Source organism: Podarcis muralis, chromosome 6 (assembly GCF_964188315.1).
Source record: "Podarcis muralis chromosome 6, rPodMur119.hap1.1, whole genome shotgun sequence".
NCBI classification, from domain to species: domain Eukaryota; kingdom Metazoa; phylum Chordata; class Lepidosauria; order Squamata; family Lacertidae; genus Podarcis; species Podarcis muralis.
In genome coordinates this window covers 70,805,559-70,818,687 of record NC_135660.1, presented here as the reverse complement: position 1 = coordinate 70,818,687, position 13,129 = coordinate 70,805,559, and the positions used below count along the sequence as shown (strand labels likewise).

At 44.9% G+C, this 13,129-nt stretch overlaps 1 protein-coding gene across 7 annotated transcripts in view; it reads right to left on the bottom strand.

The window, feature by feature from the left end:
* Window positions 1-13,129, bottom strand: part of LOC114597205 (broad substrate specificity ATP-binding cassette transporter ABCG2-like) — a 29,521-nt gene that overhangs the window by 2,546 nt on the left and 13,846 nt on the right. For 5 of the 7 annotated variants that reach the window (XM_028729466.2, XM_028729464.2, XM_077930531.1 and 2 more), the window contains 11 exons: window positions 10,956-11,015; window positions 9,889-10,006; window positions 8,377-8,532; window positions 7,575-7,732; window positions 6,932-7,083; window positions 6,618-6,710; window positions 4,469-4,659; window positions 3,486-3,637; window positions 2,383-2,472; window positions 1,332-1,456; window positions 350-504 (listed from right to left, as the gene is read on the bottom strand). In XM_028729466.2, the coding sequence (XP_028585299.2) occupies window positions 350-504; window positions 1,332-1,456; window positions 2,383-2,472; window positions 3,486-3,637; window positions 4,469-4,659; window positions 6,618-6,710; window positions 6,932-7,083; window positions 7,575-7,732; window positions 8,377-8,532; window positions 9,889-10,006; window positions 10,956-11,015 (1,450 nt within the window). The remainder of the gene's footprint in view (window positions 1-349; window positions 505-1,331; window positions 1,457-2,382; window positions 2,473-3,485; window positions 3,638-4,468; window positions 4,660-6,617; window positions 6,711-6,931; window positions 7,084-7,574; window positions 7,733-8,376; window positions 8,533-9,888; window positions 10,007-10,955; window positions 11,016-13,129) is intronic. The other 2 variants (XM_028729467.2, XM_028729468.2) reach the window with 2 other exon arrangements.

Sequence of the window (13,129 nt, the reverse complement as noted above, 5' to 3'; positions counted from 1 at the left end):
GGGAGTGGGGAGCAAAAGAGCTCTTTAGGGGACTGGGCTCATTCACATCTTGCTTAACCATAGTTTGATGTGACATTTGGATCTAGCCATTCTATAGTTTGGCTAGAAGTCACAGAAGTGAGCAAAGCAATGAGGGACGAATACTTGGTGCTTTTGGGGCTACTGTTTGTATCTGATTTCAGTATCTTAGTTTTGTCGGTTGCTGTAACGTCTAACTATACCCTAGAAATTTCATACGCAGAGCTCAAACTCCAGCAGAAACTGTTTTCTAAGTAGCCATGCACGTTATTAAAAAAGGGTGCACCATCCATATGAATGTTTTGAAGAACTGAAAAACAGAACAGCTTACCATCATGAAGACGTATGGAAGGGCAATCAAGAGGTTGGCAATGGCAAATGCATTGACACTGGCGCTCACTAAGAAAGCCATGCTCACTGCTGCAAGGTTAGTCAGGCTAAGAGACAAAACGTGCAGGAAGAAAGATTCTGCATCATATTTGAGACCTGGAGGTGGGCAGAAAGAGAAAAAGTTGCATGGCACCCTTCAAACCCTTAGCTTAGGGATGGGGAACCTTTGGTCCTCCAGAAACTGCTGGGACTACAGCTCCCATCATTCCTGGTCACTTTGGCTAGGGTTGATTAGAGTTGGGAGTCCAAGAGCATTGGGTGGGCCTCAAGTTCCCCATCACTGTCCTAGCTCATTTAGTGCTTCTATCCCTGCATCCATTCGGGTTCTCCTAAGTGGCCTTTGGTTGGTTGTTTCCCTTCGTAAGTTTCCTGCTTGAGGAAATGGATTCGTGTCTTACTTTGGGCAAATATTTATGTGTTACTGACTGCAGGGCTGACACTCCCAAGAGAACAAAAAAGCATAGCTGATGATGGACTATTCAAGGTTGTGAGGGGGGTGGGGAACAGATCAGAGGCATATTTGTGTACAGAGACTCCTGCTGAAGAGAGATTTCCAAGCTTTGTTCATGTTTGGCAAAGAACAAAAAGCTCACAAAGGAGGAAAGAGAACAGTAGCCGGCTGGATTCATGCATCATTCTCTGCAAGAATCCCAGCAACCAGCAGATCACGGTCCATTCCTAGATAACCTGTTGGAAATTGGTCTAACAGTGAAACTTGGCCTACTCTCTGCTCACACTGTACTTGATATGTTTGCTGACCTTTTAAATTAAGTGTGTGTGTGTTTAAAAATCCTTAATTTGTGTCTTATTTCCACCCCCAAAAAAGATTTGGACTGGAAGAAATGTCACACTCCCCACCCCTTATGTCACCACTGCTGCCACCAGTTGATGGTTCAGATCAAATAACGTAACACTTTACTCACCCATCATGAAATAGGAAATGGAAGAGAACAGCAGGACAGGCAGGATTCGATTGGGAACGAGATCAGCAAACACTTTGGCTAGAAAGTATGCAGATGTCCTATAGTAACCTCTGGCACTCTCATGGCTAGAAAAAGGAAAAGGAGGAAACTCAGGGTTGTATCCGGTTGTGTCTCCATACTGACAGAAAGCTCTTTGGTCCAGTTGACGTTGAAAGCAGGGAGAGGCTACTATAGCCAATTGCCCCTTCCCTCTCCAGCCCCTGCAGCTGCATAAAAAATCTGCAGGGAACCCTCTAGGACAGCATGGGAGGAGAAATGCAGGGAGGGAGGGCCGCAAGAGGTAAAAAAATGGATAATATTTTTTCAACATCATCCACTTTCCTGGAACCTATCAGAGCCTTCAATCAGCAGATGGACACAAAGATACAACAACTCTACATTAAGAATGTATTTAAAAAGCTGTGCCACCCGCACGGGATTCAACAGGTGAACAAGGTTTTCAGGAAGGTGGATCAGAGACTGTTTTAGGGTAGTGCGCCATGCTGCAGGGGGTGCCAAAACATTGATGAAGAATGGAATAGGAGAGGTGCTGAAATTTGAGAGCCCCAAGTCTACCACTGGGTGGATTTCCATTCCCGCCTATAAAAAACAGTGTCACAATGGAACCAAAGTTCCCCCTCAAGTAAGAGAGTGGAATCATCTCTCTTGGAGACATATATATTCAGGGTCAAAATACTCTCGGGGCCAGTGGTTGGACCAATGGCCTTTCCAGTTCTACAATCCTGTCTCAAGGTGCAAGGCTGGGGCATGGAAGGAAAAAAGAGGGGGAGTTGTTTTTACAGCTGATGATTTCAACCTTGCTCCCCCTTCTAATCCTGCAAGCAAAATTTGGAGAGGAAAACCTGCATTGGCTAGCTCCTTGATGCTATAATTACACCATTACACATCTAATTAAATTTGAGACTCTGCAGGCACAGTTTTCTGGAAAGGCCATGGCACTGGGCATGTCTATTACAGAATGGGTTTTCTCGGAAGCAGGACTGCTGCTCACATGAAGAGCTTTCTGTCGTAGATGAAGAGCTCCACAGCTGACAAGTTCCCAAAGATCTGAGTGAGAACCATGAAAAAGAAAGCTCCTAGCCTGCAGCAAAAAAAGAACAGATGTACGAAAGAGGAATTACATATAACTCTGTGCATGCTGCAATTATGCAGGAGTGCAGACTGCAGTATTTAGTGCAGAATTCCACTGCCAGACACCCACCCACTTACACACTTTGCTTTCATTTTAAAAGGGCAGGTTTCTAGCCAGTATGAAAGTAACAGCTTGAAAATGCATGAGAAATGCCTACTGATACTGGAAATATCAGAGAGGCAGTTGAGTAAGACGTCCAGTGGTTAGAAGTGTCCCTTTCCACAAGTCAAGTTTGCAACTGTGCAAATTAGCAGTAACAGCATAATTCTTCTTCATTCAGAAAAATTATGCCATTTCATTTCAATTCCCTCCCTTCATTTACTGCACTCACATATTGTATGGATTTTATATCAATTAGGGGGTATCTACTTTGGGTTCTCTCTGTGTCTCATTTTTCCAGTCTGCAATCCTGCACATTTCCACATCAGTTTGGGATACTTCCCCACCCCTCACTCAAATGCTCATAAGAATTTGTCAGCATTTTAATTCACATTCTTCCAACATTTTTGCATGCATTTTCTTTATTATAATACATCTTGCATGTTATTTTCACTAATATTTGCATTTTTACGTACAACTGTCCCCCAATATACACACATTTATGTATACACCACTGCAGATGTGAATGTCAAAGGATAGCTGTGTTTTGGTTTGCAAATTGTTCCAAGAAGTGCAAATTATGCAGTTGTACATCAAAATGCAAACTGACCCTGATTTTGCCCCCAACTCTAATCCTGATGAGATACTCTATTCTCAGAGGATTGCATCCAGAGGAAACTGCCAGGAGTCAGTCAGGAACTATAAATAGCTTCTGGATTCACCCAAGCTACGATTGCTGAGGAGGCCCATCAGGATGCTCAAAAACATGTTAAGCTTCCCACTGGACATGCTAGAACATGGGAGAAAGAAAGATGGTGAAATGCTGTGCTCTAGAGCCACCTGAATAGGAATGAGCACCTTACCTGTTCTGTAGGGCTTCCGGCAGAGTGTCCGGGATTTGGTAGTAAATGAGCCCCACCAACAAGGAGAAGACCATGCCCAAAAGGATCTGGCCAATGGAGGTCTGAGGATTCCTCAGCAGATGCTTCACATTACGGCAGCTCACAACATACAACTAGAGAACAGTGTGGCATTAATAGCTTGACATGAGGGGTCTCTCTCCCTACTTCTTGACAATTCCCCCCTCTAAAGATGTTGCTATCTGTGAAAATGTCCACCTTCCCAGCAAAGTGGCGTCCCATGTTTGGGACAATTATCTGGAAAAACCAAACCAAAACAAAAAGAAACCTTTTAAGTCATAAACAGACTAGATCCACTGAAATGGACAGACTTTGGTTAGTTCAGTTCATTAATTGTTATGGGTCTGCTCCGAGGAGGACTTTGTCAGGTACAATCCCGCGATTGCGCTGCACACACAGCCTCGTTGCTCTGGGCAGGCGTGTCGCCATCTACAACAAGCTTAATGATGTATCACATTCCTCATTCAAAGCGGCAGACGTCACTCTTAGCAGTAGAACGCAAATCAGAAGCACTGCCACTGCCCATATGGCATACGTACAGCCACAGAGTTGGTTGCAAGCAGCAGAAGGCAAAACTATAGTAGCTGTTGATGCTGATGTGAGTTCTAAATACAATATTGGACACAGAGCTCCAGCTAACGAGAGTTGGGGGTGTTTTGGTCAATGATTTAGGAAAAGGAAGATAGCCCTTCCTTGGTAGTTGTATGGAGATTACTGTACAGAATCATCTTAAGAAGAAGAAAAAAGATTTTTAATGTCCCCACATTTGGTCAAATAGGTAGAGAAAACAAAACTGATCTATGCAGATTGTAGCCCAGTTTTATTACAGGTTTATTTGAATGGAACAAGGCAAATGTTGTGCTTATTTGCGGATCTGTCACCCTTTCTCTGTTCCTGCCCCTGTTCCCAGCCCTTTCCCCCTTCACCTGTTGGGCGAATGAGGTGGCATAAGTGGCTTTTGATGTGGTAGCATCGCAGCCTTGGTTCTGGAATGACTGTAGTTTTTTCAGATCTTCTTGCAGCTGCTCATAGTAGGAGGACTGGTGGTAATAACTGGAAAGTGGGTTCTTGTCAAGGGAACAATTGCTGGAGAAAAGGCCATCCTTCTTGTTGCCTGCTTCAAACAAAAGGTAGATTTTTTAAAAATAGACAGTTTATTCATCTTAAGATACAAGCGGTATGACCCAGTTCTTGCCAGCCCAAGGCATTATGTTGCCTGAGGCGAAGGACAAGATGGCAGCTCCACATTCCACATGCAAAAAAAGGACTGGACTGGCAGTGGAATCTTCCTGCAACAACAGTGATGGGGCAGCACCCCACTCTGCACCCGTGTGTACAAGGCCCTGGCGGTGGGGTGCAGACCAGGCCACATCATTCTGCCCTTCGATACCTTGCCACCACTTGCACACCGGCCCACTTGGCACCTAGTCAGCCATGTTGCCAGCATGCATCCCATGAGCTGAGCAACGTAAGTGCATGTGTAATGCCTGCTGGAGGGCGTGGCCAGTGGGATGACCAGCCCCTCTAGCCTGCTCACTTAGTAAGGGACATTTCTAGCAGACTGCTTCCTCCCCACCCAGCCCCAGTTACCTGCTGTTTGAAGTGGCTGACTCACTTATCTAATGGTGGCACTTTCCCTGATCAATCCCAGCTAAAAACGAATGTGATTTCTGTTAGCTATCTTGGCATCAGGTCGCAATCCGTTTGGTCACATCAACCACCCATGCCAGCTACCAACCGAGCGACACTTGCAACACTCTGCCACTGCAGACCCCCCCACATCCACCTGCCAAGCATGCAGGTGGCAGGTTCACCAGCAGGACGCCTCCTGGAGGAACCTTGCAGAAGGCTTCCAATTGTTCCAAGGGCAAAGCAGGTCTGGATCCCAAGCTACTCTTAAGTCAGCGCTGGCTGGCAAAGGGTTTGAGTCAGGCCCAAATGCTGCATCAGCCTGAAATGGACACAGGGATTGGGCCAAATTTGCTTCTGACCCACCACTTTTCACAGGTGCCACTGTGGGTAGCTAGACTGCAGGTGTGGCAGAAAATCCACTGCTCTTCAGAACCTCAGCGGCGGCAGTGGCAAATTACAATTGCTTCTGCCCGAAACTTTTTGCTTTTGACAAGACATGACTGCAGCCAGACTCAGGGCAATTTGACCAGGGTGCCCTAAAAATAGCATTGCATAGGGCTAGTCTAATCTTCATTATACACTGGGAAGGAGTATCCAACGATCTTCAAAATTACCCATCGTTTCAGTGTACAAAGCTCTCATTATGGCTCGTTTTCATGCGCCTGTATAGTTCCGGCTTGTGGGAGACCAGCAAAGGCTGATCTCAGTGCTATTATGGTGTTAGTGGAAAATTAAATTTCCCGAATGGCTGTATGCCATCTCCTACTTCAAGCCTGATGCAGACACATTAGTTTCACTGTGGGCTGCATTGCTTCAGTCTCCATTTATTAAAGGCTGAGCATAAAAGGCGCAGGACAGAGTACACAGAAGGGATGGTAGCTGATGATAATTTGGCACTGTTAATCATTTGTTGGGTGGCTGGTTTCTGGGCTCAGCGATGGGCGTTTTTTGTTCTTGTCCCTGATAATATGTAGAGTCTCCTAATCCCACCATTCTGTTAATTATAATTCTCAACAAGGGTGCTCAAATAGTTTCATTTATCTCATTGTTACACCACTCCTGTATGGCAGGTCACTATTAATATATCCATATTGCAGATGGAGGCCTGAGGCCAAGAGCATGTGGCTAGTCTGCAGCCAACAAGTACCTTTCAAAATGAGAGGAGATTTGATTTGAATCAGATTCACAGCTTACTCTTTCAGTCCCTCTCCTACCGTTGTTCTCAGGCTTACCTCCAAGAAAAGGTAGAGCAGCAGAGGCACTTGCGAGAATTTAAATGTTGCCATATCTAATGGATGGTCTCTGTCCTTGGGAAGGCAGGCCCTGCTGTCTGAAAGTCAGGCTTCCATAACCACAACTATAACCATTATAGTTTGGGAAGATTACTCCCCCCGACTCCCGTTCTCAAACTAAATCAATTACTGGAGGGGGGAAAACACTCACCCAAGTCATGTTGAGGCTGGGACTGTATCACCTCCCCACTGATTACATCCAGAAAGAAGTCCAAGGGATTGTTAAACTGCTCACACTGATAGCCTGGAATTGAAATTTATGTGAGAGGGAGACACACAAAGACAGGCCTAACTTCAGCTTCAGTTCAGGGCATCTCCTGCCACAGCTCATGATGATTTACTGGACACAGAGAAGAAATCAGAATATTTTTACGTGCTGGCTTTAGAAGTTCCACCATGTCTTCCTCCAGAAGTCATAGGTGCTTTTTGTTTTTGTTTTCTGGGAGAGACACTTTTCTTCCTTACCAATGCTATTGAAATAAGTTGTGGCTTCATCTGCTGCTCCTGCAAATATTATTTCTCCCTTGCTCATCAAGGTCAGATGGTCAAAGAGCCTGAAGATGGAGTAGCGCGGCTGATGAATTGAGAAGATCACCGTCCTCCCTTTCCTGGAAAGTCTGCAAAGCAAATAATGCTTAGTTGTTGGAGTGAAAGAGGTCCTTATAGCACATGGCTGCCACCAGAAAGCGCTCAGCAATTGCTGAGTTCTAGTCCTGGCATTGTGTTCCGAGGACAATGTGTGACTGCTGCTATGCAGATAGGTAGTCTTTCTGGTAGTGTGTTAAACGCCAATAAATAATGTGCATTCATAAAAGAAAAAATTGTATGCAGATGTTGCTTCACCTGCAGCAGATTTCTCTGCCATAGAGGCAAGCTGCTTCTTAAACTGGACGGTGGCTTGTCTCTTTAGCAATGGGGACTACTGCAGTAGAAACTGCATGTTAAGCTCTGGCTGTACGAACACTAGTTTCCCATGCATGCATATCACTCCGCTGCCTCATAAGCATTGGGGGGGGGGGGGTTGAGTGGGTGTGTGAGAGATCTCTGCAGATTTAGTTGGGTTTAGGCATTTTTATTTTTAGCAGAGACAGAACGCACAGAAACTCACTGGTGCAACAGCTGCATGATGGCGTTAGCTGTGTTGGCATCCAGCCCTGTGGTTGGCTCATCCAGAAAGATCAGGGAAGGCGAAGTGATCAATTCCATGCCAATGCTGCACCGTTTCTTCTCACCCCCTGAAACGCCACGCAGGAATTCAGTCCCAATCTGACGCCACGGAAAGAAGCAGGGAGCGTGGGAAGAAAAGGATACAAAGGCTTTAAAAAAATCCATTGAATTGACCTTCCACCAAAGACAAACCGTAACCAAGCCATTCTACCATTTCCTGTTTCATTAACATTCACCATTCTAAAGCAGATGCTGAGAAGCTTGGTTCTCTGTGGAAATCAGGGACAAGACAAGGGAATGGGCTTCTTCTATTACCTTCCTATGTAAGGGATCCTCATACAAGCACAGCCCTCGTGCAAGAGCAGAGGAGGAAGTCAACCTGTGTCAGGGAATATGTAGCGTCTCCTCTTCACAAGGTAAGTGTGGAGCAGGGGCTCATGGGGCTGAATAGCCTCCAAAGAGGGAGACTCCGGCACAAAGAAATCTAGCAAGTTAGGGAGAAGAATAGGCTGGGACCCTTCTCTCCAACGTGCCAGTCTTCCATATACAGGAGAGTGTTTTATCATGCAAACTCCCACCTGCAGCCTGGAGCCCCCAAACAGGCTTTCCTGAATGTTTGTAAGAACTGGGCCTTCTCTAAGGTGTACAACTCCAGATGTCACGTAATCCCTGAACAAGGACCATGATGGCTGCGGCTGAACTCCAACCAGATCTGGAGGGCCACAAGTCGCTCTGTGGCTTACCTTGGTGTCTGCACAGTCCTGTAGGCCCAGCTCCTGTATCACAGCATCAACCTTGATCTTCTTCTCTGTGTTGCTGTTCCTGTTCTGAGGCAGCCGCAGGTTGGCGGAGAACTGGAGGTTCTCCCGGATGCTGAGGGTTCCTGTCAGAATGTCCTCCTGCAGGCCAGGGAAAATCAGATGCCTTAGGAAGCGAAAGGATTCCCACAGGGGAAGGGGAAGGAGGACACATTGGATAAGAGCACTGACACCATGCTGAGCAACAGCAGCTTTTCTTCGGGCAAGAACTTGCTGGGTATCAGGCAGGATTACACATCCAATGCCTTCGTTTGCATGGTGGATCTCTTCAGTGTAACAGAACCAAGGCACCCATGTCCCACCGTTCTAACATGCTTACAACCACTGGCCAATAGGATTCAAGCAGAGCGTCTTCGTTTGAGCTGGTTGACATGAGGAAGCAAAGACTGTGAACCATACTGTGCAATAAGCTGGGATATACCTGCAAGCAGTGTTCACATTACTACTATACACTGAAATGCAACATAATATATACAAATTGATTAACATTTAATTCAATTACAATAACCAATTGCAAAATAAAATAACCAATGAGCTACAATAACCAATGTTGTCTGCTTCCTCTGCCCCCTCCTTTCCTTTGATGCAGCTGTGCGGGAGATTCAATTTCCATTAATCCCTGGTTTAGCATTATGCTTGACCCCTAAACTGTGGCTGATGTTAAGCACTGTTGGTTTAAACAAGCCAGCTTCATAACCCTGAAGATGACTTGTTTCAGGCAAGCCGTAGTGAACACTAAGCTTCGTTTATCGGGTTCTGATGACACAACCAGCTGTGCCTATGCAAAAGCGGAAATAAAAGCTTCTAAAATCTGCCTTGCAGACATGCATTAGGAAGGGAGAACAAGTGCATGAGCCTGAATCTGGCTGTGGCCTATCCCCATATGGTTTAGTGTGAGTTGGGCCAGTATCCCTAGAGGCATTTTTACTGTAACAAGATGCATCTAGAATATAAATTCTGTCCCTGACCGTCACTGAGATGTTAGCTGGACATTACATACAAATAACATGGCCCTGACACCATCTCCTTTTCTTCTCCCCCTCCAAAGAAGGAGCGTGGGGTGGGGGTGGGGCTTGCTCTAGGGAGGCAACAAGAAGAGAATTGACTCTTCCTTGATCTTTGCTTCTCTGCTCTGAAAGCAGAGATTTCAAATGGAAAAGCGGCTGGTCAGAAGAAAGTGAGTGCCTAGCTTCTTCTACATGGTGTTTCCATGCAAACTTCTTAAAGGGAATGCCTGAGGTGGGCAATAATACCACGGTGATTTCATGAGGCTGCAACTCATTTCTTTTTTAGTTTCCTGAAATTATGTTCCGGTAAATCCAATGGCTTAGTATATCCATATCCAGAGTACACTTGTTCAGATTATTGGTTAACTTCAATTAACTATAAAATATGTGAACAAATACAAAAAAAAGTTGCACATAAAGAAGAGTTTACCTGGACCACATAGGCAGAACACTGATGAAAATTGGAGTCTACCAACTTTCCATCCATAAATATCTGTCCACCTGTAAGCCCTTTGGGGTCTTTCCATCCTGCTAGGACATCGAGGAGCCTAGAGATGGGGTGGAGGGGAAGGAAACAAAGTCATGATCAGCTCATCACTCTGTTCCCAGGGGCTCTTGGAATAAAGAGGAAGGAGAAGAAAAAAGAAAGGGAGGATGCGAAAAGCCTACAAAATAATGGAAGAGAAGGAAAAAACAGGGAAGAAGATTTTGAATGGAAAAAGCCAAGAATAAAGGAAGACAAGGGGAAAAGAGGGGTTTGGGTCTAAAAATAAAAAGACCCCCCCCAAAAAAAAGAATTGTAGAGGAGATAAGGGGAAAGATGCTGTAGAAAAATGATGCCAAGTAAAGGTATTACAATCCTGATTGAAGAGTTGAAATGGAAATAAAAGGAGGAGGAGCAGAGCATGATGTGAATAAATGTTTAAATATATTTATAGAAGCAGCAGAAGAAAAACAAGACAAATCACAGAGAAGAGTAAATTTTGAAGGACTTGTTTATCCATTTTCTGCTTATCTAGCTGCTTTCTCTTACAACCCCCTCCCCAGAATTAATATTCAAACTTCCTGTTCTCATAACATCCGAAGAAAGAAAGACAATGGAATTAAGAGACTACAGTAGCCTAGTGTAAGACTACATGTCTATACTGAGATGTAAGTCCCACTGAGTTCAATGTGGGGAACTGCACTCAACACACATGATCCCGCAGTGTGGAGCCTCCATTTTAATAAGCGTCCCACCCAGATGCAGAAAACGCATTGGCTGCACCCAAATGCAAACAGTGACCAACAAGAAGTGTGGCTGGTTGCAGAAGTGGATGGCTGAGCACCTTCCACTGGGAATGTGCAAGCACCATTGTCTGTGGGTGGAAGAGCTGCCAAGAGAGAAGAGTAGGTGGGCTGAAGGCAGGAAACTATTGCATACAAAGGGGAAAGTGCAACTGGGGAATGAGTCACCCCCAGGACATGCAAAACACAGGTATGAAGGACAAAACTTACGAAGTTTTCCCACTTCCGGTTGGCCCCAAGATGGCATTCATCCCAGGCTTCATAATACCACTGCGGAAATAGAAATGGGTTGGTGCCAGTTCCTAGACCAGACATTTCTGAACTGTATTTTGCATGGAAGGAGCGTCTTCACCCCCATCGTTCTGCCCGGACACTGAGGTCCAGCTCCGAGGGCCTTCTGGCGGTTCCCTCCCTGCGAGAAGCAAAGCTACAGGGAACCAGGCAAAGGGCCTTCTCGGTAGTGGAACCCGCCCTGTGGAACGCCCTCCCATCAGATGTCAATGAAATAAACAACTATTTGACATTTAGGAAACATCTGGAGGCAGCCCTGTTTAGGGAAGGTTTTAATGTATTTTTAATCCTTTGTTGGAAACCCAGCCAGATGGGTGGGGTATAAATAAATTATTATTATTAATTAATTATTATTATTATTTATTATTTTCTAAAGTTACAAATTGCCATGGGAGTCTTTTTTTAAGCGCTGAAGATCTGCCATGTGTTAGCAACAGTGTGAAAAATACCATGTTGGTGTGGCAGTTTTTATTTTACTGCCATGCCAATATTACCTTTCTCCTCAGAAGACCTATCCTTCCAGCTTTTGTGATATACACACAACCGATTTCATCTTACAATTAGTGGCTGGAAAGATAAATCAGCAAGGATGATTTGGGCACTGGTTTGCCCCCTCCCACTAACTCCCAATCGCCACCGAACGCATCTAATAGCCCAGTACTGGGAAACCTGTGGAACGCCTGATGATGCTGGACTATAATTCCCTTCAGCCCTGATCAGAGTGGCCAGTGACTGGGGGTGGGAGTTGCAGTCCAACAACATCTGGCAGGCCACACTTTCCCCATCCTTGCAATAGGCCAACAATAGCACTATTCTTTCTGAGCAGACATGCATAGTCTCGCTGAGTCCAATGGCACTTACTCCCAGGTAAATGTGGAAAGGATCTTAACTTGAATTAGATAGAAACAGTGGGTGATATCCGTCAAAGTCATACATGGCCGGACAGCTCAGTTGATTAGAGCATGGTGCTGATAACACCAAGGTTCCAGGTTCGATTCCTGTATGGGACAGTTGCATATTCCTGCATTGCAGGGGGGGGGGGGGGTTTGGACTAGATGATCCTCAGGGTCCCTTCCAACTCTACAAATCGATAATTCTATGATTCCATGGAGTAAACCCATTGAAACTAATGGATCACTGATTTTAATGAGTCTACTCTTTAATACTGGATATCACCCAATGTCACTGAGGCTGTGTACACACCATATATTTAAAATTCATCCCTCCTTCCAAAGAACCCTGGGAATGTAGTTTAACCCGTACAATTCCAAGCAACCTTAAACTACAACTTCCAAAATTCTTTGGTGTGTGTGTGCTTTAAATGTATGGTGGATATGCAGCCTAATCATTCGTGAAAAGGACAGTTTGTCACTACCAAAGGTCATCTTTGTTGGCTGTTGGCAAATTATGTTTGCATAGTTGCATGATTTCTAGCACAGCAAAGAAGCCTGGGATTTGTGCTCTCCTGAGGAGGCTACCTTATCTTCTGCAGCAAGTGAAAAACATCAGTCCGTTTTCTTGTTTTTGTTATTAAGAAAAGTGCAAAATGTTATTCGAAAAAGAAACATCCCAGAAGCCAATTTTGCTTATTGTATGTGCAAAAACGTTTGTCGATACATTGCACTGTAACAAAGCGGTACAAGATTAATTTGCTGGTACAAATTTGCTTATTGAATTTCTGCCTCCAGTTGCCTGTTTCACCTCTTTGACTGGCTTGAGGCCCGGTCTCCTGCCCCATCCTGCAATCAACTTTTACTATCATTTTATCAGATTGCTGACAAGAGTTGTGCTATTGCATGCTCACAAAACAGTGTGCCCCAAAAAAGTGAAGAGGGAAAAGAACTAAACAGAAACCCAACAACCAGTCCCGCCTGCATGTGAAAGGTGCAGGATCCAGTCTGTGGTACATCCACAATATTTTTATTGTTGATAAGTGCTCTTTTATATTTCACTCAGATTCCCAATAAACCAGCCTATGACGAACAGTTGAGGGAGCTGGGGATGTTTAGCATGGACAAGAGCAGACTGAGAGGAGATATGATAACTATATTCAAATATCTAAAGAGCTATCACATAGAAGATGGAGCCAGCTT